A 24,509-nucleotide genomic window follows, 5' to 3' on the forward strand; every position below is an offset into this window, starting at 1 on the left:
TATGGCTTTAGATTGCATAGCTGGAAGTAGAACCTTGGTCTTCTATATTAAATGACAATATTCATTAAGTTCTTAGAACAGGATTTGGTACCTAGTAAATATTTAAATGTTCCTGTGTTATTCCTGACTATTACTTCTTTATTCTTTTTTTTTTTTTTTTTGAGACGGAGTCTCGCTCTATCGCCCAGGCTGGAGTGCAGTGGCCGGATCTCAGCTCACTGCAAGCTCTGCCTCCCGGGTTTACGCCATTCTCCTGCCTCAGCCTCCCGAGTATCGGGGACTACAGGCGCCCGCCACCACGCCCGGCTAGTTTTTTGTATTTTTTAGTAGAGACGGGGTTTCACGGTGTTAGCCAGGATGGTCTCGATCTCCTGACCTCATGATCCACCCGTCTCGGCCTCCCAAAGTGCTGGGATTACAGGCTTGAGCCACCGCGCCCGGCCCTTCTTTATTCTTAAAACCCCATTTTTTGAGCACTCTTCCTCTTAATATTTATAGTTCAAGCTTTGTACCTATGTACCTTTTCCCTTTAGAAAATAAGATTTTAGGCTGCATTAATTTGATCTGTACAGGAATGATTTTATGTTTTATATATTGAGACAAATTCCTCTTTTTTTTTTTTATACTTTAAGTTCTAGGGTACATGTGCACAATATGCAGGTTTGTTACATATGTATACATGTGCCATGTTGGTGTGCTGCACCCATTAACTTGTCATTTACATTAGGTATATCTCCTAATGCTATCCCTCCCCCATCCCCCCACCCCACAACAGGCCCCAGTGTGTGATGTTCCCCTTCCTGCATCCAAGTCTTCTCATTGTTCGAGTCCCACCTATGAGTGAGAATATGTGGTGTTTGGTTTTCTGTCCTTGCAATAGTTTGCTCAGAATGATGGTTTCCAGCTTCATCCATGTCCCTACAAAGGACATGAACTCATCCCTTTGTATGGCTGCATAGTATTCCATGGTGTATATGTGCCACATTTTCTTAATCCAGTCTATCATTGATGGACATTTGGGTTGGTTCCAAGTCTTTGCTATTGTGAATAGTGCTGCAGTAAACATACGTGCGCATGTGTCTTTATAGTAGCATGATTTATAATCCTTTGGGTATATACCCAGTAATGGGATGACTGGGTCAAATGGTATTTCTAGTTCTAGATCCTTGAGGAATCACCACACTGTCTTCCACAATTGTTGAACTAGTTTACACTCCCACCAACAGTGTAAAAGTGTTCCTATTTCTCCACATCCTCTCCAGCACCTGTTGTTTCCTGACTTTTTAATGATCACCATTCTAACTGGTGTGAGATGGTATCTCTTTGTGGTCTTTGCCTTTCTCTGATGGCCAGTGATGTTGAGCATTTTTTCATGTGTCTGTTGGCTGCATAAATGTCTTCTTTTGGGAAGTATCTGTTCATATCCTTTGCCCACTTTTTGATGGGGTTGATTTTTTCTTGTAAATTTGTTTAAGTTCTTTGTAGATTCTGGATATTAGCCCTTTGTTAGATGGGTAGATTGCAAAAATTTTCTCCCATTCTGTAGGTTGCCTGTTCACTCTGATGGTAGTTTCTTTTGCTGTGCAGAGAAGCTCTTTAAGACAAATTGTTCTTTAATAATGAACAGTTGACACTTTTTCAACTGGAAAATTCAAGAAACTGCTCTTTCTGCTTTCTGCTCAATATGAATCTTCAATTTAGAAATGAGAGCCCATCATTAACAATTCAACATAGCTTATTAGAAAAAAAAACCTAGTAAGAAATGTAAAATCTTTGATTAAATGAGAAAGTAATAGAAGTTCATGAGATTTGTATTTAAAGCATACTTTCATTAGAATAGTTGATAATACGGATTTAACTGTGACATAATTGGAAAATACTTGTTTAAACTTAAAATTTTGAAAAGAAATGTAAATGTGATGTAACTTTTGAATCAGTGGCTGAGTTTCTTTTTTGCTCACAAGAACCCTAACTGTGTGTTGTTTGAAAGCACTGATGGAAATCAGGGAAAAAGCTCCAGAATTTCCTAGGAAATAAAACTAAATGATAAAGTCCTGGTATCTGCTAACTTGCCTTCCATTCCTGTTAACTTCTCTTCTTAATCTGATTTCATTAATTCTTTCACCCTGGCTACTGGTTTAAGTCAGTGTTTTATGAGTCAGGCAGCTTCAGATTTTGCTTTTGAAGCTTTTTGTTCATTACCTCTAAAGCTGTATTATCACTTTGTATTTTATCATTCATATTTCATGTATATATTATAGCTTCATATTGTTACTGCAACTTTTAGTTAGCTATAATTTAAAAAATATCTGTGATCTGTGGAAATAATTATTCTTAAAATAGTTATGGCAGAAAAGTAGTTATTGGTTTGTAACACTGCATTTTACTATATAAGTTGTTGAAGGATAAGCATACCTATATATTAAGCACTACAAAGAAACTTTTTACAATAGCTTTTAGCAAACCATCATAGTTAAAATAAGATTTAGTGTACATATCAGGAATATGTTCTTAATGAAATAAGATTTAGGGAGCTATTTTTAGTTACTATATCCTAATTGAAAATTGTAGTTAAATTTCTAGCATATACCTGATTAATTTAGATGCAAATACAGATTTGAGATAAGGTAGATACATTATTTAGATGTCAACTCAGAAGTTGTTCAAGAAAAGATATTTTGTTATTTAGATGTTACTTGGAACATATTTCTAGTGTTTCAAGTCATGATTGGATGCCTAGAACAGGCAGTAAAAATTTGCTTAGCTGGTAAGGATAGCCACATTTCAAATATAGTTTAGCTATATTATAGATTAAATTGATTTCTGTGGACAGACTTTAGAACTTAATTACATTTTTTTCTTTGGGAAGGTATTTGTTCTTTGGTGAGAAAGGATTCTTGTAACACCTAAGTCAAGACTGTCCGAACATGGCATATGCAGTTTACCAATCAAAACAAACTAATCACTTAAAATCTGTGTAGTTTGTTTTATTTGAATTATACCTCAATTAAAACACATTTAGCATGTTTACACACAAGTGGGAGGAAACCGTCTACTATATCTGAGATCTCTTGGAGCTGTGGTAACCATCCAACTTAGGCAAAATAGCTAGTACCATGTATGCATTTCTATATGTACAGAAATATACTGTATATTGTATATACAGTAATCACTGATATGAGAAAAATAATTTAATAATTCGGGAAATATCGCTAGTATATATTGAGTGCTTATTGTGTGCTTTATATACATTGGACTCATTTAATCCTCAACACAACAACCCTATGTAGTTCATACTAGAAATATTCCCATTTAAAGATGGGGAAAGTGATGTTTAGAGAGGCTAAGTAACTTGCCCATGGCCAAAGTATTAGAACTGGGATTTGAACACGGGTAGCCTGATTCCTAAGTAAATGGCCACTAACATTAAAAAGACATAAACATAGAGGTGTTTGTTGCAGTGTTTGTCATAATACCTAAAAATTTTGAACTAGTTAAATGTCCAACAGTAGTAAAATGGTTCATTAACCCATGGTACACCCATCAATATAATATTATATTGTCATTTAAAATTGTTTTCCCAAGTTTTGTATCGGGAAAATATAATAAACTTGAAAAATGTAATAGGATATACTGTATTTATAATACAGTTATCACTATGTAACCAACATTTTTATTTCCATCAAAAATTAGTTATAAAGAAATATAAATCTAAGAAGTGTAAAAGATACTACAATTGAGTACTAGATTTGTGTTAATATCTTTTATATTTATCTCTTGCATTTCCTATATTGGCCCTGTTTACTTTTAAAATAGTAAAAATCATATGCTCTATTTTAAACCTAAATGTTAGTTTATTAACCCAGGAATAATAGCTAACTATAAATTCATATTTGATAAAATAAAAAGATGACACTCATCATAAGGGATACATATGTATGCTTGCATATGACATTTTTTAAATCACATGAGTAATTTGTAATCATCATAGAAATATTAGAAATTACAAATAAGCAAAACACACACACACACACACACACACACACTGAAAATTTAGTGTTCCCAAATCTAAAACTCAGAGATACTATTTTTTTCTTTTGGGATTGTATATTAGATATGTTCTTAAGTTACAATAATATAAATACTTAAAAGGCAAATTGATACATTAAGGATTTCAAAGAGTAAAACTTTTTGTTAAGCTTTGATGTTCTTGAGAAAGATTAGGTTATTCCACAAGTCACTGTCATTGAAAGAAAAGTAGTTACAGTGGGGTCTTATGGGATAAGGCATTACCATTTGTTCAATTGAGAGACAGCTATCACTATGTTTTAAGCATTGTTCATGTATTAGCTCATTTAATCCTCATAGCAACCTTATATGATAGGTACCTTTACTAGCCCTATTCTACTTAGGAAGCAGGCACAGAAAGAGTATGTATTTTGCCTAAGGTGACACAGTAAGTGAAGCTGGAGTTCAAGTCCCAGCAAATTGGTTCTAGACTGTATGTTATTAACCATTATGCCATATTGCCTGCAAGTATATCTCTAGATGTCAGAAATACTCATCTTCCTCTGGTTACCTGGTTGTTATAAACCTTTATGCTTAATACTTACGTCATTATATGTAAATTTCATTTTAAACACTCAACTTATTCAGAAGAATATCAGCTAAGTGTAGGTTAAGGCTGTTTTCTATCAGAAATCATTATATATGTGTGTATTCCTCAGTTCTTATGTTGTTTAGTTTATCTAAGTGTGTCAAATTTTATAACATATGGAGAAGTATAAATGTATAATAGAAAGATTTTGTTTATTTGTGTAATTTGTGGCATAAGAAATATTTGCCTCAAGATTCGGTGCTTGTTTAGGTAGTTGCTGGATCCCTTTTGGAAATGTCAGTAGATATTCATACTGTCTTTTGGAATTTTTTCAGTTTTAACATTTTATTAGTAAATGTAATTACAGGTTAGTAAATCACTTTTATTTGAACCTGTTTCCTTTGAAAGTTTTATATTTTTATTTGGAAATAGAAAAACCTTAACCTCCTCTTGTCGGGCAGTATGGTGTAAAACGCTTGGGGTTTGGAGCTTCGTATATAATCTGGGTTCAAATTATAACTTACTACTTACTAACTTGGGCAAATTACCCAGTCTTTTTGACTCTCAGTTTCTTTGTCTGTGAAATGTAATACTATTTAGGATTGTTAGGATTAAATAAGAATATATTTGGCATACTGCCTGGCACATGATACTTAACAGATACTAGTTGTCTACATCTTTCTAACTTATGGAGGCCAATGTCTTGGGTAAAATCTCAAATTTTATGAGTAAGGAAGGTGAGAATTTGAAGAAAATGAAACCTTAAAAAGATTGAATTCCTAGACTCCATTTAAAGGAATAAATAGATCATGAACAAGACTTGCTCTGCAAAGGCTTCCATGTTGATCCTGGTCTTTGACTCCTTATCTGTCTGATTAAATTGAATTTGCTGCCATGGCATCCTTAAAGCTGGACCTTACCTTGTCAGTCCTGCCTTCTCCATGTTGCTTTGTGTGTAAGCTTCACTGGACTGCTTGCTTTTTGCTGAATATTTTATGTATTTCCAGATGTCTACTTTAGCCTTTGCTTGGAATGTTCTAACTGCTCTTGTTTCTTCCTCTGTTTACTGGTTTCTGACTTAACTCTTGAGGATTATCTAATATATTACCTACTTGGTGAAGCTTTATCTGTGTCCCCACAGAATTAATCTTTCCCTCTTTAACTCTTAAGCTATCTTATTTTTTATATAATTGGGCCTTTGGCACAATTATAGGTCTGTGTGTCTGTCTTCCCTAATAGAATAGGAAAGCCTTGAGGACAGTAGTCTTTGCTTACTTTGCCTTATATTCTCAGTGCCCCTTGTACAAAACGTTCAATATATGTTTGAATGATTATGTGAATGAAGGAGGGGCCAGCTGAGTTTACTTTAATGATTATGTAACACCCATTTATATGTATTTATAGACTTGTCTGAAATGAGTTAAATCCTTTGCAACCTTTGCTACTATGCTTTGAATGTCTCTTACAAAACTCATGTTGAAATTTAATTGCCATTGTGATGGTGTTAAGAAATGGGACCTTTGAGAGGTGATTAGGTAATGGGATCTCTATCCTTATGAATGGATTAATGCTGTTTGCATGGTAGCGAATGAGTTATCTTGGGAGTCTGGCCTCTGTCTCACGTGCTTCCTTACCTTCTGCCATGTGGTAACTCAACACAAAGATCCTTGCCAGATGCTGATGCCATGCTCTTGGACTTCCCGATCTCCAGAACTGTGAGCCAAATACATTTCTGTTCATTCTAAACTACCTGTTGTGTGGTATTCTAGTAATGCAACATAAAACTTACTAAGAAAACTGGTAGCAAGAGTGTGATTGTTGCCATAACAAATACCTGAAAATGTGCAAATGGCTTGGGTTCTGGGTAGAGAAGGATGGAAGAGTTTGGATAAACAGGCTAGAAAAAGCCTGTATTGCTGTGAATAGAGCATTAAGGACAATTCTGATGAGGATTCAGAAGAAGAGAGCTATAGGGAAAGTCTGGAACTTCTTAGAGACTATTTAAGTTGTCATGATCAAATGTTGGTAGAACTGTAAATGGTAAAGGTCATTGTGATGTGATCTCAGAAGTGAAGAACAAGATACTGGAAACTGAAGTAAAGGCCATCCTTGTTAAATAGTTGCAGAGTACTTGGTGAAATTATGTTCATGTCCTAGGACTTTACGGAATGCACAATTTAAGAGTGATGAACTAGGGTTATGCTGCAGAAGAAATAACTAAGCAGTAGAGCATTCAGGCTACTGGATGGCTACTTTTAACCACTTAAACTAAGCTGGGGGAAGGGAATGACTTGAAGACAGAATTTATAATTAAAAGAGAGGCAGAATGGAAATACTTGGAAAAATTGCAGCCTGGCCATAGTAAAGAATGTAAAAGGTATGTTTAGGAGAGCAAACTAAGGGTGTGGCCCAGGAACCATTTGCTAAAGAAATTATTATGCCTAGAAGAGAGCCAGGTGCTATTTCTCAAGACAGTGGAAAAAGACCCCAAAGACATTTTAGAGATCTTTGAGGCTGCCTGCCCCATCACAGGCCCAGAGCTCTAGGAGGGCAGAATGGTTTGTGGCTCAGGTGGTCCTTCACAAGCTTGCTGCCCAGGACTACCTCAGCTCCCCATATTTCAGCCCAGTGGGCCTTGGCTGTCCTAGGTCTGGTTCAGAGGGGCCCAGGTGTGGCTTAGGCTACTGCTGATTACTCAAATGGTAAACCTTGGCAGCGTCTATATGGTGCTAATTCTGCAGGCTCACAGGATGAAAGAGCTGTAGGAGACATGGCTACCACCACCAGGACTTCAGAGGATGATGGGGATAGTCTGGGAGAGACTTGTCACAGACTCCGAGCCTCTACAGAGTGGAAATGTGGGGTTGGAGTCAGTACAAAGAGTACCTGCTAGGGCATTGCATAATGGAGCCATGGCAGCAGTCCACCACTGAGGCTTCAGAACTGTAGAGCTACTGGTATGCAGTGCGAGCCTGGGAGAACTTGAAGCTTGAGACTCTAACCTGTGAAAGCTGCATGGGCTCAGTCCAGCAAAGCCATGGAGGTGGGGCTTCCCAGGGTCTATTGGGATGAAACGAATGTATTTTGTAGGTGAGAAGGACATGAGTTGTGGGACCCAGGGGCAGAATGCTATGCTTTGGATGTTTCCTTCAAAACTCGTTGAAACTTCATTGCCATGGGGCATTATAAAGAGGTGGAACCTTTCAGAAGTGGTTAGGTCATAAGAGCTTTGCCTTCATTAATGGATTAATGCCATTATTGGAGGTGTGGGTTAGTTATCTCTGGAGTTTGGCCCCCTTTTTCTCTATCATGTGCTCATGCCCTCTTTTGCTGTGTGATGCCTTCTACCATGTTATGATGCATCCAGAAGACCCTCACCAGATGCAGCCCCTTGATCTTAGACCTCTCAGCTTCTAGAACTGTGAGTGAAATAAACTTCTTTTCTTTATGAATTACCCCGTCTGTGGTATTGTATAGCAGCAAAAAATAGACATCAGTCTGAAGTTCTCCCAGGCTGGCAATAAATGCTAATTATTAATAAAATAATAAATACTAATTACTAATTAGTATTTATAGTGCAAGGATAGATTCAAGTTTAGCCCTCGTTAGAATGACCACATTTCAAGGGAGGGGCTTTGTACTGCTGTGCATTTCTATAAGGATAAAAATCTTAATAATATTCTCACTGAAATTAATGGTTTAGGTTAGGAAAGGTTGTTAGTGCTAATAATTGTTTCTTTTAATAAAATATTCTTAGTTGTATTAAAAAAATAGATGATTTGAATTTATATTTTTTGACCAAAATATATTTGTAATTTTCAGTAGGAATTCCAGAGTATTGGTAGCTGTAACCACTTGGGGTTTCCTGCTGCTGCTTCTGGTGCCGTATTTTTCCTGATGTCTTCCATTTTCTTACATTTGTCTTCTAAGGTGGAGTTGAGATTATTCAATTAAGATTATTTCACGGTAGGGCGTGGTGGCTCATGCCTGTAATCCCAGCACTTTGGGAGGCCGAGGCGGGCGGGTCGTGAGGTCAGGAGATCAAGACCATCCCAGCTAACATGGTGAAACCCCGTCTCTACTAAAAATACAAATAATTAGCTGGGCGCAGTCGTGGGCACTTGTAGTCCCAGCTACTCGGGAGGCTGAGGCAGGAGAATGGCGTGAAACCGGGAGGCGGAGTTTGCAGTGAGCCGAGATCGCACCACTGCACTCCTGCCTGGGCGATGGAGGGAGACTCCATCTCAAAAAAAAAAAAAAAAGATTATTTCACTTTAGGCCTCTGCTGTCTTCTGCTTTCTTTTTTTTTTTTTTTTAGTGAATGGATATAATACCCCATACATTTTGATAATTGAACAACAGCTACATTTTTAAGTGGGGCTGCTTTCTTCTTATTTTTAAAATTCCTTTTCCTTAATTTTTAAAGAAACTGTCGGAGATTGGCTAAGAGTTGGGACAGCTTTCTTATGTGAGAATAGTAGATGACAGCAAATATTTGTGATGTTAAAATGATAATCCTAATAGTTTTCTTTTAGAATCTTTATAATAAAAATGCTTTGAGGCTGAGGGTGAATTTATATGTTCCTAAAGAGACAAAAAATGTTCTTGGGACATAGTAAATGTTATTTAAATCTTACATGTTTTTATTAGTATAATTTTTGGGTAGAAATTTGGCATAAAAAATGCATACAGAGCTTTTTCTAAGTCATACAGGGCAAGACAGCATTTTGTCATGGCAATTAGTAAATAGACTCAGATAATTATAAAACATCTAATTTTAAAAATTTGTTACAGAAACAGTACAGGTACATTGTGGCAAAAATAGAAAATACAAAACAAGCAAATATGAGAAAAAATATACATGCCACCACCTACATATTACTTTCAGTACTTTAGTTTATAATCTTTTGTCTATATATGTCTATATGGATATATATATGTATTCTTTTATCCAAATGGTATTACATTGTACATTCTGTTTTGAAACCTGCCTTTTTTAGTCATTTACATCTACTTTTCCATTTCAGTAACTTTTCATCTTATATAATGCCCAGATCACATTAAAATTTTTCCAATTAGCTCAAAAATGTCCTTTATGGCTGGTTTGGCTAAAACAATATCCAGGCCAGCATTGCACCTATGAAATTGACTGATAAGAACCTTATATCTTTAAAAATTAAGGGCAGCAACCCATCCTCCCGCTTCCCCCACCTCTCACCCACCCCCCACCTCTTTTTTTTTCTTAAAGATACTGGCTTGTTGAAGGAGAGAATGGGTCATGTCCTACCAATTTTCTGAATTTGTCCAGTTTGCTGTCTCGTAGTGTCATTTAGCTTGGTTTATCCTACGTATTTCCTATAAATTAAAATTTATATCTGAATCCTTAGTGGATTTGAGTTGAAGATCCTTAACTATCAAAGATGATACTGTGCCTTTGTATTGCATATCAGAAGTTACATGATCTTTACTTGATTCATGATGAGGAGATGGCCACTGAAATTGGACCATGACAGTCTTTTCTGCCCATTGTTCAATTATATTTATCTCTTTACATTAGAAAGTATTTTGGGTAGTAGTATTTTGGCACTGTAGGAAAGTTGATTTTGTCATCAACCACTCACCTATTGGTTTAACACCATTTGTTGATCTTTGAGTATATCAGTAATTTCATTAGGGTTTGCAAAATAAGACTTTAAATTCTATTCTTTTACATTATTAATTGATGTTTTTTGGTAAGATAGAACTTGTGAAATGGGACTATTTAGTTGTCTTTAAATACAGTCTCTATAGGAAAGACAAAATAAATACTTAAATCTCTCTCTTTACCATTTTTCAAAGTGAAGAACTATTCCATTAACCACCTCAAAAGGTGATAAATGAAAAGGGTGTTTTTAGTTGTTTTAACTTTTTTTTTTGAGATAGGGTCTTAACTCTTGCCCAGGCTGGAGTGCAGTGGTGCAATCATGGTACACCAAAGCCTCAATCTCCCTGGGCTCAGGTGATTCTCCCATCTCAGCCTGGGACTAAAGGTGTACACCACCACAGCCAGCCAATTTTTTTTTTTTTTTTTTTTTTTGTAGAAATGGGGTTTTGCCATGTTGCCCAGGCTGGTCTCAAACTCCTGGGCTGAAGGAATCCACCCACCTCAGCCTCCCAAAGTGCTAGGATTATTGACGTGACCCACAATATCTGGCCTTAACTTTTTTCTTTTGAGTGTCTTTATAGACTCAAGGACTTTTATTTAATTCAGAGTGTTTTAATATACTACCATTTAAATGTTTTCTTTGATGCTCAGATTGTTACAGCTAGTCATTTGGACCTTTATACCACCTCCTATGTCCATTTGATATAGGCCGTTAATCTCTATAAGCCTTCCTTGTTCTCTTGGAATGAAAAGGTATCCCAGACTCACCTGTACCTTCCCTACTCCAGAGTTGGCATTAACTTTTTTCCAAGGAGTTTGGTACCTTTTAGTTTATTATAATATTAGAGATGAAAAATCTGTGTTCTAGGAATATTTATTACTGCTATAGTGATGTTGCTTTTAGGCCATTTCAGAGAAAAAACCTAGAAAACAGATTTTTGCAGACATGAATTCATACTGATATTTTTAGTTTTTTACGTGATTTCTTGATTTTACAATATTATCTCTGTTTTCTTACACTTATAATTATGAACCTTTAAGTCATTAGCATAACTTCTTTGCTTATTTCTACAATATAAAGAAAATAGTCCTGCTGCGGTGGCTCACGCTGTAATCCCAGCACTTTGGGAGGTTGAGGCAGGTGGATTGTTTGAGCTCTGGAGTTCAAGACAAACCTGGGCAGCACGATGAAACCTTGTCTTTACAAAACATTAGCTGGGCATGGTGGCATGAGGTTGTATTCCCAGCTACTCAGGAGGCTGAGATGGGAGGATCACCTGAGCCCAGGAGGTCAAGGCTCTAGTGAGCCATGATCATGCCACCACACTCTAGCCTGGGTGACAAAGGGAGACCCTGTTTCAGGGGAAGAAAAAAAAAAGATAGTTTGAGGAGGCTTTATGTAGTGGCTCATGCATGTAATCCTGGCACTTTGGGAAGTCGAGGTGGGAGGATGGCTTGAGCCTAGGAGTTTGAGACCAGCGTGTGCCACATCATGAGACCTGGACTCTATTTAAAAAAAAAAAGGAAAGGAAATAGTTTGAGGATATCAATAATGATATTACTGGAATCGGTAAAACTACCAAGAGAAATGTGAAGTTTCTTCCTAGTTTTTATTTTGTTTAGAATAGTTCCTATCAAGAAGTGTAATAAAAGTGCAGTGTCCAAATAGCCCTTGTAACAAAACCTTTCTCTTTCTCCTGGGTGCCAATTTGACATTTAATCAGTTTTGTTTCTAGCAATGTTCAATGTATGAGATTATAAGTCTTTTTTTCTTTATATCACAGGAGTCCTGCTGCTACCTGTTCTTGCTATGCTTTTCCCCTTTTCTTCCCTTTCTCTATGAAGCATCCATTTTTATTAGTTTCTCATTTATCACTCAGGCATGCGTATGTGTATTGAGGATGTTGCCATTCAAGCAAATATATGTGTTAACATTCTTTTTGCCATCCCTATACAAAAGATACACCCTATATACTCTATTGGGCAGTTTTTTTTTCCTTAAAATATTCCGTAGATCTCTCCAGTTAGCACAGTTACCTTATAGATAGAGCATATAGTATACATATAACCTTTTCTTAAACTATACTATTAAAAAAATAGCTTTAAGTAACTCGATAATTATTTTTGGAATGAAAATACTACTGAAATCAACTCAATAATGTGAAAGCAGCAGAAAGAAAAACACCTAGAAAAGGGCATTGGATTAGGTCAACTTTGAATTTTATTTGGAAGATAAATGAGTCCGGAAGGAAGTGGGCAGAGATTATTGGAGTTGGTCTTAAAAGGAGGCATTAGGCAGATTATTGGCTGCGCTGGTGTGAAAAGTCTGTCAGAAAATCATGAGATTAGGTTGATGTAGCTCAAAAAATGAGAGCTGTTGTGATGAGTGGGTAAGAATCATAAAAGTGTAGAGTGTTGATGATTTTTGTAGTTTATAAATGGCTCTTGAGTGTAGAGGTTTGTTTTTATGCTGGCTATAGTCTGTAACATGATTGACTATAATGGGCATGCTAAATATCCATGACAGTTGACCCTTCAATGACATAAAGGGTATAGGCACCTGCCCCTGTGCAGTTGAAACTTCACATGTAACTTTTGGCCCCCCCAAAACTTAACTATTAATATTTAGCCTATAGTTGACTGGAAATTTTACTGATAACATAATGTTCATTAATACATATTTTATATATGTGTTAGCATATTTGTATAATAAGCTACAGAAAAAATATTAAAATCATAAGAGAAAATATACTTACTGTTCATTAAGTGGAAGTGGATCATCATAAGGGTCTTCATTCTCACTGCCTTCACTTTGAGTAGGCCGAGGAGTAGGAGAGAGTGGAAAGGTCAGACTTGCTGTCTCATGGGTGGCAGAGGTAGAAGAAGGTCCACGTACAAGTGGTCCCACACAGCTGAAACCGGTTTTATTCATTGGCCAACTGTAGTTTGATTGAAAGTAAGAATAATAAATAAAGTTTCTACTTCAGTATTATCAAGTCATAGATAGCAAGGGCTGGAAGAAACCTTAGTAGTAATCTCTTTGAGTCTAATTATGTAGAATATGAAATTGCGATCTAGAAAGGTTAAGTAACTTGTCCAAATTACACAACTAGTTAGAGACATAACCAGCTCTTAATTCTGACTTTCAGATTTTCACTGTGTCTTCTTTTTTCTACAACATGTTGCCTTAATTTTTAGCCATGAAAAATTAGAAGTTGAACTCTTGTCTTTTCAGGCAGGTGCAGATTTTGGGGTTTTGTTTTGATTTTTGATTTTTGACCTAAAGTGCTTTAGTTCTGTGATTTATAAAGCACGAGTTTTCTGTTTTTCTCATATACCTGAATACTGTAAATATGGAAGTTACCTTTTATCTTTACCAGTATTACACATAAATGGTTATACATAAATACATTGACCACCTTTTATTACTCCAACTATGGTGAGGAAAGCTTTCTTTTCATAACTAGCTAATGTTTTAAAATGTATACTTTTAGTTTGATTGCTGCATATTTCAGATATTTCTTTCCTTAACTAAAGTACTCAGATATTTATCCAAACATTATTGCTATGGGATTTCCTGCAGAAAGACTTGAAGGCGTATACAGGAACAATATTGATGATGTAGTAAGGTAAGAATGCTTTGATTTTCTATTTCAAATATTGATGTTTATATTCATGTTGTATTTTCATTTAGAAAAGATTTCTAAACCACAGAAAAAGATACTTTGTGATGTAAACTTTGTTATTGTAGTGCTCTATAATCATTTTTTGGCTTACTGTACCTAATGGACTTCAGTGGGATACAGTTCATTTGATAAGAACTGACTTTATACATAATCAGGTACTTAGGTGATGTCATTTCCTAGACTCCATAAAATGCCTGTCACCAGGTTTAATGCCTGAATTCCATTACAGTGTGATTGTTGTCTTATTTCATAATTGGGGATTAGGCTTGAAATCCTAGAGTGGATTTATTCAGTTAAATTTATTCACATTAAGATGTAGATGACTAATACTGACTTTTATGTAGACCAAATTTTAAGGTACCACTGTGCATAAGTATACCAAGTACCTGAAGAAGTATTTGGTTGTTACAAGAGATATAGAAAGGAATCGCTGGGTGTACCAAGGCTAATCAGTTTTATAATTTTGCATAATTTTCTAAGTGTAATTATCATTTAGTTTAGAACAGTTCTCAAGACCCATGTAAATATTACTTTTAAAATATACAGTCTTAAGAATTTGTGGCATATTTTATGAAAGGAGGAATTCATGTCTGATGTACAAATAGTCTTAACATATTGTCTAATTTCAGAGCGAAAATATATATGTATGAATAAATTAACTGTAAATTGTCAGTAGGAACCTTGAGAATTTGTGGCGTAATTTATGAAAGAAGGAGTTCACGTCTGATGTGCAAATATTCTTAACATATTTTTTCATTTCAGAGCAAAAACATATGTGTATTAATAAATCAACTGTAAATTGTCAGTAGGAAACTTAATGGCTTTAAAAGTTAAAATTTCAAGCCAGACATTGTGATGTGCTCCTCAGGTTCCAGCTACTTGGGAGGCTGAGGTGGGAGGATCACTTGGCTTGAACCCCCAGGTAGAGGGGTAGAGGCCAGTCTGGTTAACACAGCAAGAACTCATCTCTTAAAAAAAAAGTTGAAATTCTGGATTATTTCCTTTGCACTCTTTTATTAGTATCTTTCCTGGAGACTTTCAGTTTAAATACTTGGTGATTATGACAATTAGATGTTAAAATGGATGGGAAAGTACCTTGTAACTTATAAAGCGTTATGCAGATGTAGACTCCTTTTATAATAGTTGTGTAAGTATATGAGACAACCTACATTCTTTTATGAGCTAGCTATAAGTTTTAGCAACTTGCTTTGAACCACAGTAGATTTACGGTTTTTTGTAGTATTGAGTTATATTCATTTAGAATTTTGTAATATATGCAAAATCAAATTTTTGTACCTATAAAAACTACAAAAAAAATCCCCCTAGTTTTTATAGTTTCTATCAAAATTATAGCCAGTATATAGGGATGCCAGAAGGACTGTTTAAGAAGCTGAAAATAGAGAAATGAATTTATCTTCTCATAGTTAGGCAGGGCACAGTAGAAGGATGCTTAACATTGCAAGCTGATGGGAATAGCAGGTTGATATAGCTTGTGATAACACTTCTAAAGAAAAAGCAATGAGCCATAGAAAGAAGAAACAGATAGATACATTTTGAATTAAGGAAGATGGTGAATCTGGGAAACAAGCAGTACAGTCACCAGACATGTATTCTCTGCTATGATACAGAAGTGTTTATCAGGCCTCTTTATGGCCCACATGATATATCCCACAAGATGACCTACTTCACATTATTTTAATTCTGTATTCAACTAAGCACTAATTCAACCCAGCCAGTTTAGTACTCATACCAAAAAAGAGTGAGCACTCTGAATAGAGGGCAGGTTTTCTGATTATAGTGAGAATATCTTTGTGGTAAATTAATCTGGTGTGCTAGTTTTTACGTTGGTGTCTTCTGAGTGTCATTAGTCACTGAGGCTGATTGATCATCTTTTAGGTTACTGATACAGTTCCTGTACAGCTGATTATCAGACCTTAGATTGCAGTAACTTCACCAAGAAAATACTTTGCTGGGAAGCATTTTGGTCCTTCTGTTTGATTCATAACTCTTTATGCCTCTGAATGAAAAGATTCACATATTCAGTTTGTAATTAGTAATCAAGGCTGAGGTTTATTGTATCTAGCTTCACGATATATCTAGTTTGTTTTGTTTAACTGTATGATTTCTTCAAATCTGCTATTTCTAAAAAAAAAAGTTTTGTGTATCCACATTAATATGTAGCCAGTGGTTCCTTAGCCAGTGGATCTTGTCACCTCATACTATTGATAACATGTCAACATGAAGAATTATCTGCTGAATATAATAGCTTTGCTGTCCTTGTTTCCTTTTGTCTTATTCTTTTTTGAGAAAGCTTTGATAGCCTCTATTGCCCAGGCCCCTCCTCTTCTTTTATGAGAGAAAGGATGAACAGTGACCAGAAATTAAGGGTTTTTTTTTTTTTCTATCAACTAAAATGGAAATAAATAATTCCTAAGTAATTTGTCTGTTAGGATTAAAGTTTCCAAGAGAATGGCTGTGCCTAGTACCTAAGTGAGTAATTTCCTTGATTGGTTTACATTATATTGAGGATATTAGTAATCAGTAGTGATTCCTTTTTTGGTTCAAAGATGATAGTGTCACAATGAAAAGTGTTTTTAAAACTTTTGTATACTTAATTTTTCTGTAACAAAAGTATTTTCAGTTGGATTTTTCTTTGCCCTCTCTATTAGAATGCCCAAAGAATATTTAAAATTATCCTTTTCTCTCTTACTGCATATTTGTTCCTGTGATTTTTTCCCAAACAGAAAATACTCTGCAGAGATTAGACTTTGTTATTGTTGTACTACATCATTGCTTTGACTAAAATAAACTTAGATTGCAAATGCTTTCAGGCTTACATTGCTCAGTATTTTTTTTTTTTTTTTGGTAATATGAAACATTGTTTTATTCAGATACTTGATTATTCTGTAATACCCATGTTAATTTTTTTTATTATACTTTAAGTTCTAGGGTACATGTACACAACTTACAGATTTGTTACCTATGTATACATGTGCCATGTTGGTTTGCTGCATCCATTAACTCATCATTTACATTAGGTATTTCTCCCAGTGTTATCCCTCTCCCATCCCCCCACCCCACGACAGACCCCGGTGTGTGATGTTTCCCGCCCTGTGTCCAAGTGTTCTCATTGTTCAGTTCCCACCTGTGAATGAGAACATGCAGTGTTTGGTTTTCTCTCCTTGAAATAGTTGGCTCAGAATGATGGTTTCCAGCTTCATCCATGTCCCTACAAAGGACATGAAACTCATCCTTTTTTATGGCTGCATAGTATTCCATGGTGTATATTTGCCACATTTTCTTAATCTGTTCTATCATTGATGGACATTTGGGTTGGTTCCAAGTCTTCACTTTTGTGTATAGTGCCACAGTAAACATATGTGTGCACGTGTCTTTATAGTTGCATGATTTATAATCCTTTGGGTATATACCCAGTAATGGGATGACTGGGTCAAATGGTATTTCTAGTTCTAAATCCTTGAGGAATCACCACATTGTCTTCCACAATGGTTGAACTAGTTTACACTCCCACCAACAGTGTAAAAGCATTCCTGTTTCTCCACATCCTCTCCAGCACCTGTTGTTGCCTGACCTTTTAATGATCACCATTCTTATTGGTGCGAGATGGTATCTCATTGTGGTTTTGATTTGCATTTCTCTGATGGCCAGTGATGAGCATTTTTTCATGTGTCTGTTGGCTGCATAAATGTCTTCTTTTGAAAAGTGTCTGTTCAAATCATTTACCCACTTTTTGATGGTGTTTGGTTTTTTTCTTGTAAATTTAAGTTCTATGTAGATTCTGTATATTACCCCTTTTGTCAAATGGGTAGATTGTAAAAATTTTCTCCCATTCTGTAGGTTGTCTGTTCACTCTGATGGTAGTTTCTTTTGCTGTGCAGAAGCTCTTTAGTTTAATTAGATCCCATTTGTCAATTTTGGCTTTTGTTGCCATTGCTTTCAGTGTTTTAATCATGAAGTCCTTCCCCATGCCTATGTCCTGAATGATATTGCCTAGGTTTTCCTCTAGGGTTTTTATGATTTTAGGTTTAACATTTAAGTCTTTAATCCATCTTGAATTAATTTTTGTGTAAGGTTTAAGGGAAGGATCCAGTTTCAGCTTTCTACTTATGGCTAGCCAGTTTTCCCAGCACCATTTATTAAATAGGGAACACTTCCCCCATTTCTTGTTTTTGTCAGGTTTGTCAAAGATCAGATGGTTGTAGACGTGTGGTGGTATTTCTGAAGCCTCTGTTCTGTTCTGTTGGTCTATATCTCTGTTTTGGTACCAGTACCATGCTGTTTTGGTTACTGTAGCCCTGTAGTGTAGTTTGAAGTCAGGTAGTGTGATGACTCCAGCTTTGTTTTTTTGCTTAGGATTGTCTTGGCAATGTGGGCTCTTTTTTGGTTCCATATGAACTTTAAAGTAGTTTTTTCCAATTCTGTGAAGAAAGTCATTGGTAGCTTGATGGGGATGGCATTGAATCTATAAATTACCTTGGGCAGTATGGCCATTTTCACCATATTGATTCTTCCTATCTATGAACATGGTATTTTCTTCCATTTATTTGTGTCCTCTTTTATTTCGTTGAGCAGCGGTTTGTAGTTCTCCATGAAGAGGTCCTTCACATCCCTTGTAAGTTGGATTCCTAGGTATTTTATTCTCTTTGTAGCAATTGTGAATGGGAGTTCACTCATGATTTGGCTATTTGTTTGTCTATTATTGGTGTATAAGAATGTTTGTGATTTTTGCACATTGATTTTGTATCCTGAGACTTTGCTGAAGTTTTTTATCAGCTTAAGGAGATTTTGGGCTGAGACAGTGGGGTTTTCTAAATATACAGTCATGTCGTCTGCAAACAGGGACAATTTGACTTCCTCTTTTCCTAATTGAATACCCTTTATTTCTTTCTCTTGCCTGATTGTCCTGGCCAGAATTTCCAACACTATGTTGAATAGGAGTGGTGAGAGAGGGCATCCCTGTCTTGTGCCAATTTTCAAAGGGAATGCTTCCAGTTTTTGCCCATTTAGTATGATATTGGCTGTGGGTTTGTCATAAATAGCTCTTATTATTTTGAGATACGTTCCATCAATACCGAATTTATTGAGAGTTTTTAGCATGAAGGACTGTTGAATTTTGTTGAAGGCATTCTCTGCATTTATTGAGATAATCATGTGGTTTTTGTCTTTGGCTCTGTTTATGTGATGGATTTTGTTTATTGATTTGTGTATGTTGAACCAGCCTTGCATCCCAGGGATGAAGCCAACTTGATCTTGGTGGATAAGCTTTTTGACGTGCTGCTGGATTCAGTTTGCCAGTATTTTATTGAGGATTTTCTCATCGATGTTCATCAGGGATATTGATCTAAAATTCTCTTTTTTTGTTGTGTCTCTTTCAGGCTTTGGCATCAGGATGATGCTGACCTCTTAAAGTGAGTTAGGGAGGATTCCCTCTTTTTCTATTAATGGGAATAGTTTCAGAAGGAATGGTACCAGCTCGTCTTTGTACCTCTGGTAGAATTCGGCTGTGAATCTGTCTGGTCCTGGACTTTTTTTAGTTGGTAGACTGTTAATTATTGCCTCAATTTTAGAGCCTGTTACTGGTCTATTCAGGGATTCAACTTCTTCCCGGTTTAGTCTTGGGCGGGTGTATAGGTCCAGGAATTTATCCATTTCTTCTGTGTTTTCTAGTTTATTTGCGTAGAGGTGTTTATAGTATTCTCTGATGGTAGTTTGTATTTCTGTGGGGTCGGTGGTGATATCCCCTTTATCATTTCTTATTGTGTCTATTTGATTCTTCTCTCTTTTCTTCTTTATTAGTCTTGCTAGTGCTCTATCAATTTTGTTGATCTTTTCAAAATACCAGCCCCTGGATTCATTGATTTTTTGGAGGGTCTTTTGTGTCTCTATCTCCTTCAGTTCTGCTCTGATCTTAGTTATTTGTTGCCTTCTGCTAGCTTTTGAATTTGTTTGCTCTTGCTTCTCTAGTTGTTTTAATTGTGATGTTAGGATGTTGTTTTTAGATCTTTCCTGCTTTCTCTTGTGGGCATTTAGCACTATAAATTTCCCTCTACACACTGCTTTAAATGTATCCCAGAGATTCTGGTACGTTGTGTCTTTGTTCTCATTGGTTTCAAAGAACATCTTTATTTCTGCCTTCATTTCACTATGTACCCAGTGGTCATTTAGGATCAGGTTGTTCAGTTTCCATGTAGTTGTGCAGTTGTGAATTAGTTTCTTAATCCTGAGTTCTAATTTGATTGCACTGTGGTCTGAGAGACAGTTTATTGTGATTTGTTTTCTTTTACATTTGCTGAGGAGTACTTTACTTCCAACTATGTGGTCAATTTTGTAATAAGTGTGATGTGGTACTGAGAAGAATGTATATTCTGTTGATGTGGGGTTGAGAGTTCTGTAGATGTCTATTAGGTCTGCTTGGTGCAGAGCTGAGTTCAAGTCCTGGATATCCTTGTTAACCTTCTGTCTTGTCGATCTGTCTCATATTGACAGTGGGTTGTTAAAGTCTCCCATTATTATTGTGTGGTAGTCTAAGTCTCTCTGTAGGTCTCTAAGGACTTGCTTTATGAATCTGGGTGTTCCTGTATTGGGTGCATATATATTTAGAATAGTTAGTTCTTCTTGTTGAATTGATCCCTTTACCATTATGTAATGGCCTTCTTTGTCTCTTTTGATCTTTGTTGGTTTAAAATCTGTTTTATCAGAGACTAGCATTGCAAACCCTGCTTTTTTTTTTGCTTTCCATTTGCTCGGTAGATCTTCCTCCATCTCTTTATTTTGAGCCTATGCATGTCTCTGCACGTGAGATGCATCTGCTGAATATAGCACACTGATATGTCTTGACTCTTTATCCAGTTTGCCAGTCTGTGTCTTTTAACTGGAGCATTTAGCCCATTTACATTTAAGGTTAAAATTGTTATGTTTGAATTTGATCCTATCATTATGATGTTAGCTGGTTATTTTGCCTGTTAGTTGGTGCGGTTTCTTCTAGCGTCGATGGTCTTTACAGTTTGGCATGTTTTTGCAGTGACTGGTACCAGTTGTTCCTTTCCATGTTTAGTGCTTCCTTCAGGATCTCTTGTAAGGCAGCCCTGGTGGTGACAAAATCTCTCAGCATTTGCTTGTCTGTAAAGGGTTTTATTTATCCTTCACTTATGAAGCGTAGTTTGGCTCGATATGAAATTCTGGGTTGAAAATTCTTTTCTTTAAGAGTATTGGATATTGGCCCCCACTCTCTTCTGGCTTGTAGAGTTTCTGCCTAGAGATCTGCTGTTAGTCTGATGGGCTTCCCTTTGTGGGTAACCTGACCTTTCTCTCTGGCTGCCCTTAACATTTTTTCCTTCATTTCAACCTTGGTGAATCTAACAATTATGTGTCTTGGGGTTGCTTTTCTCTAGGAGTATCTTTATGGTGTTCTCTGTATTCCCTGAATTTGAATGTTGGCCTGCCTTGCTATGTTGGAGAAATTCTCCTGGATGATATCCTGAAGCGTGTTTTCCAGCTTGGTTCCTTTCTCCCCATCACTGTCAGGTACACCAATGAAATGTAGATTTGGACTTTTCACATAGTCCCATATTTCTTGGAGACTTTGTTTCTTTTTACTGTTTTTCCTCTAAACTTCTCTTCTCACTTCATTTCATTAATTTGATCTTCAATCACTGATACCCTTTCTTCCAGTTGGATCGAATCAGCTACTGAAGCTTGTGCATTCGTCATGTAGTTCTCGAGCCATGGTTTTCAGCTCCATCAGGTCATTTTAGGTCTTCTCTACACTGTTTATTCTAGTTAGCCATTTGTCTAATCTTTTTTCAAGGTTTTTAGATTCCTTGCGATGGATTTGAACATCCTCCTTTAACTCGGAGAAGTTTGTTATTACTGAAGCCTACTTCTGTCAACTCGTCAAAGTCATTCTCCATCCAGCTTTGTTCCATTGCTGATGAGGAGCTGTGATACTTTGGAGGAGAAGAGGTGCTCTGGATTTTAGAATTTTCAGCTTTTCTGCTCTGGTTTCTCCCCATCTTTGTGGTTTTATCTACCTTTGGTCTTTGATGATGGTGACCTACAGATGGGGTTTTGGTACAGATGTCCTTTTTGTTGATGTTGATGCTATTCCTTTCTGTTAGTTTTCTTTCTAACAGTCAGGTCCCTCTGCTGCAGGTCTGTTGGAGTTTGCTGGAGGTCCACTCCAGACCCAGTTTGCCTGGGTATCACCAGTGGAGGCCGCAGAACAGCAAATATTGCAGAACAGCAAATATTGCTGCCCGATCCTTCCTCTGGAAGCTTCGTCTCAGAGGGGCACCTGGCTGTATGAGGTGTCAGTTGGCCCCTACTGGGAGGTGTCTCCCAGTTAGGCTACATGGCGGTCAGGGACCCACTTGAGGAGGCAGTCTGTCTCTTCTGAGAGCTCAAACATCATGCTGGGAGAACTACTGCTCTCCAGAGCTGTCAGACAGGGACGTTTAAGTCTGCAGAAGTTTCTGCTGCCTTTTGTTCAACTATGCGCTTTCCCCAGAGGTTGAGTCTACAGAGGCATGCAGGCCTCATTGAGCTGTGGTGGGCTCTACCCAGTTCGAGCTTCCTGGCCACTTTGTTTACCTACTCAAGCCTCAGCAATGGCGAACGCCCCTCCCCCACCCAGGCTGCCACCTCACAGTTCTATTTGCAATTGCTACATTACCAGTGAGCAAGGCTCTGTGGGTGTGGGACCCGCTGAGCCAGGTGCCGGATGTAATCTCCTATTGTACCATTTGCTAAGACCGTTGGAAAAGCACAGTATTTGGGTGGCAGTGTCCCGATTTTCCCGGTACAGTGTGTCACGGCTTCCCTTGGCTAGGAAAGGGAAATCCCCAACCTCTTGCGCTTCCTGGGTGAGGCGATGCCCCGCCCTGCTTCGGCTTGCCCGCCATGGGCTGCACCCACTTTCCGATCAGTCCCAGTGAGATGAACCAGGTACCTCAGTTGGAAATTCAGAAATCACCTGTCTTCTGCGTTGATCACGCTGGGAGCTGCACACAGGAGCTGTTCCTATTTGACCATCTTGGAACACCCCCTTTTTTTTGTTTTGAGGCTGTTTCTGGCTCTGTCACCCAGGCTGGAGTGCAGTGGCATGATCACGGCTCACTGCAACCTCTGCCTCCTGGGCTCAAGTGATCCTCCCACCTCAGCCTCCCAAGTAGCTGGGACCACAGGCATGTACCACCAGGCCTGGCTGATTTTTGTGTTTTTTGTAGAGATGGGGTTTCGTCATGTTTCCCAGGCTGGTCTCAAACTCCTGCGCTCAAGTGATCCACCTGCCTCAGCCTCCCAAAGTGCTGGGATTACAGGCATGAACCACTGCACCCAGCCAATTGTATATGTTAATCTCATCCCTCAAGCTAATATTGAAGTTATTTAATTTATGTTATCTGGTATAAATCTAAGCAGTCTTTAACAAAATTGGTGTTTCATATGTTTAAGAGGCATAACTAAAGAATTGTTCAGTTTCTCATAAATCAGGAGAATGGAGGTTTAATAGAGGTGAACTGTCTTTCTCACTGCAGGACCTTTAATATGCCACTATGCGTTGTAAATCTCCCAAGAGTGAGATTCTAGTATGATGCTTTTCTTTTCTTTTTCTATTCTTTCCCTTTCCCTCTACCTCCTTTTTCTTTTCTTTCTTGGTGGCATGAGTCCTGTATTATAAGGAAATGCTTTTAGAGTACAGTCTTCTGATATATAGTGATTTTTGAAAAAGATTTATTTATTGTCATGTTCACTGTGAGCTTTTCCCCCATGTGTAAGCGGCTGTGTGATAGATTCAAGAGCACTCCCCCGCCTTTTTTTTTGAGACAGAGTCTCGCTCGGTCACTCAAACTGGAGTACGGTGGTGCTGTGATCATGGTTCACGGCAACCTGGACTTCTGGGCTCCAGCGATCCTCCCACCTCATCCTCTCAAGTAGCTGGGACCACAGGCATGCGTCACTGCACATGGCTAATTTTTGTATTTTTGGTAGAGACAGAGTTTCGCCATGTTTTCCAGGCTGGTCTCAGAACTACTGAACTCAAGCAGTCCACCTGTCTCGACCTGCCAAAGTGCTGGGATTACAGGCATGAGCCTCCACTCCCAGTCTCAAATATTCTTTTGAAATATTTGAAATACGTTGATCTCTCAATCTATCAACCTTAGTTGTATGTTGATTTTCAATAAAAAGGAGGTATTTGTTGCCCTAACATCACTATTGGCTATTCAGTTTAAAAAAGGAGTTAAAGAGATACTATTTATAGGCAGGCTTCAAAATACTTTAGAGGAAAGAACGATCAGTTTCATTCTCCCTTTCTAGCATTTTCTGACTCCTTTTTCCCACATTTTTTTTTTAATGAGGTGAAATTCACATAACAGAAAGCTAACCATTTTAAAGTGTACATTCTGTGACATTTATTACCTTTCCAGTGTTACCTCTACCTTTATCAAGTTTCAAAACATTTTATCACCCCAAAAGAAAGCCCTGTTCTTATTGGGTGCCTCCTGCTTCTTTTTTTTTTTTTTTTTTTTGAGACAGAGTCTAGGTTTGTTTCCCAGGTTGTAGT

The 24,509-nt window shown here is 37.2% G+C and overlaps 1 protein-coding gene across 2 annotated transcripts in view; it reads left to right on the forward strand.

The window, feature by feature from the left end:
• PTEN (phosphatase and tensin homolog) overlaps window positions 1-24,509 on the forward strand; it is a 104,786-nt gene that overhangs the window by 17,144 nt on the left and 63,133 nt on the right. The window contains exon 2 of one of the 2 annotated variants that reach the window (XM_010379624.2): window positions 13,786-13,870. The exons of the other annotated variant lie outside the window; for it this stretch is intronic. Within the exon in view, the coding sequence (XP_010377926.1) occupies window positions 13,786-13,870 (85 nt within the window). The remainder of the gene's footprint in view (window positions 1-13,785; window positions 13,871-24,509) is intronic. 2 annotated transcript variants of the gene reach the window in all.

Source organism: Rhinopithecus roxellana, chromosome 11, assembly GCF_007565055.1.
Source record: "Rhinopithecus roxellana isolate Shanxi Qingling chromosome 11, ASM756505v1, whole genome shotgun sequence".
In the NCBI taxonomy this organism is placed as follows: Eukaryota; Metazoa; Chordata; class Mammalia; order Primates; family Cercopithecidae; genus Rhinopithecus; species Rhinopithecus roxellana.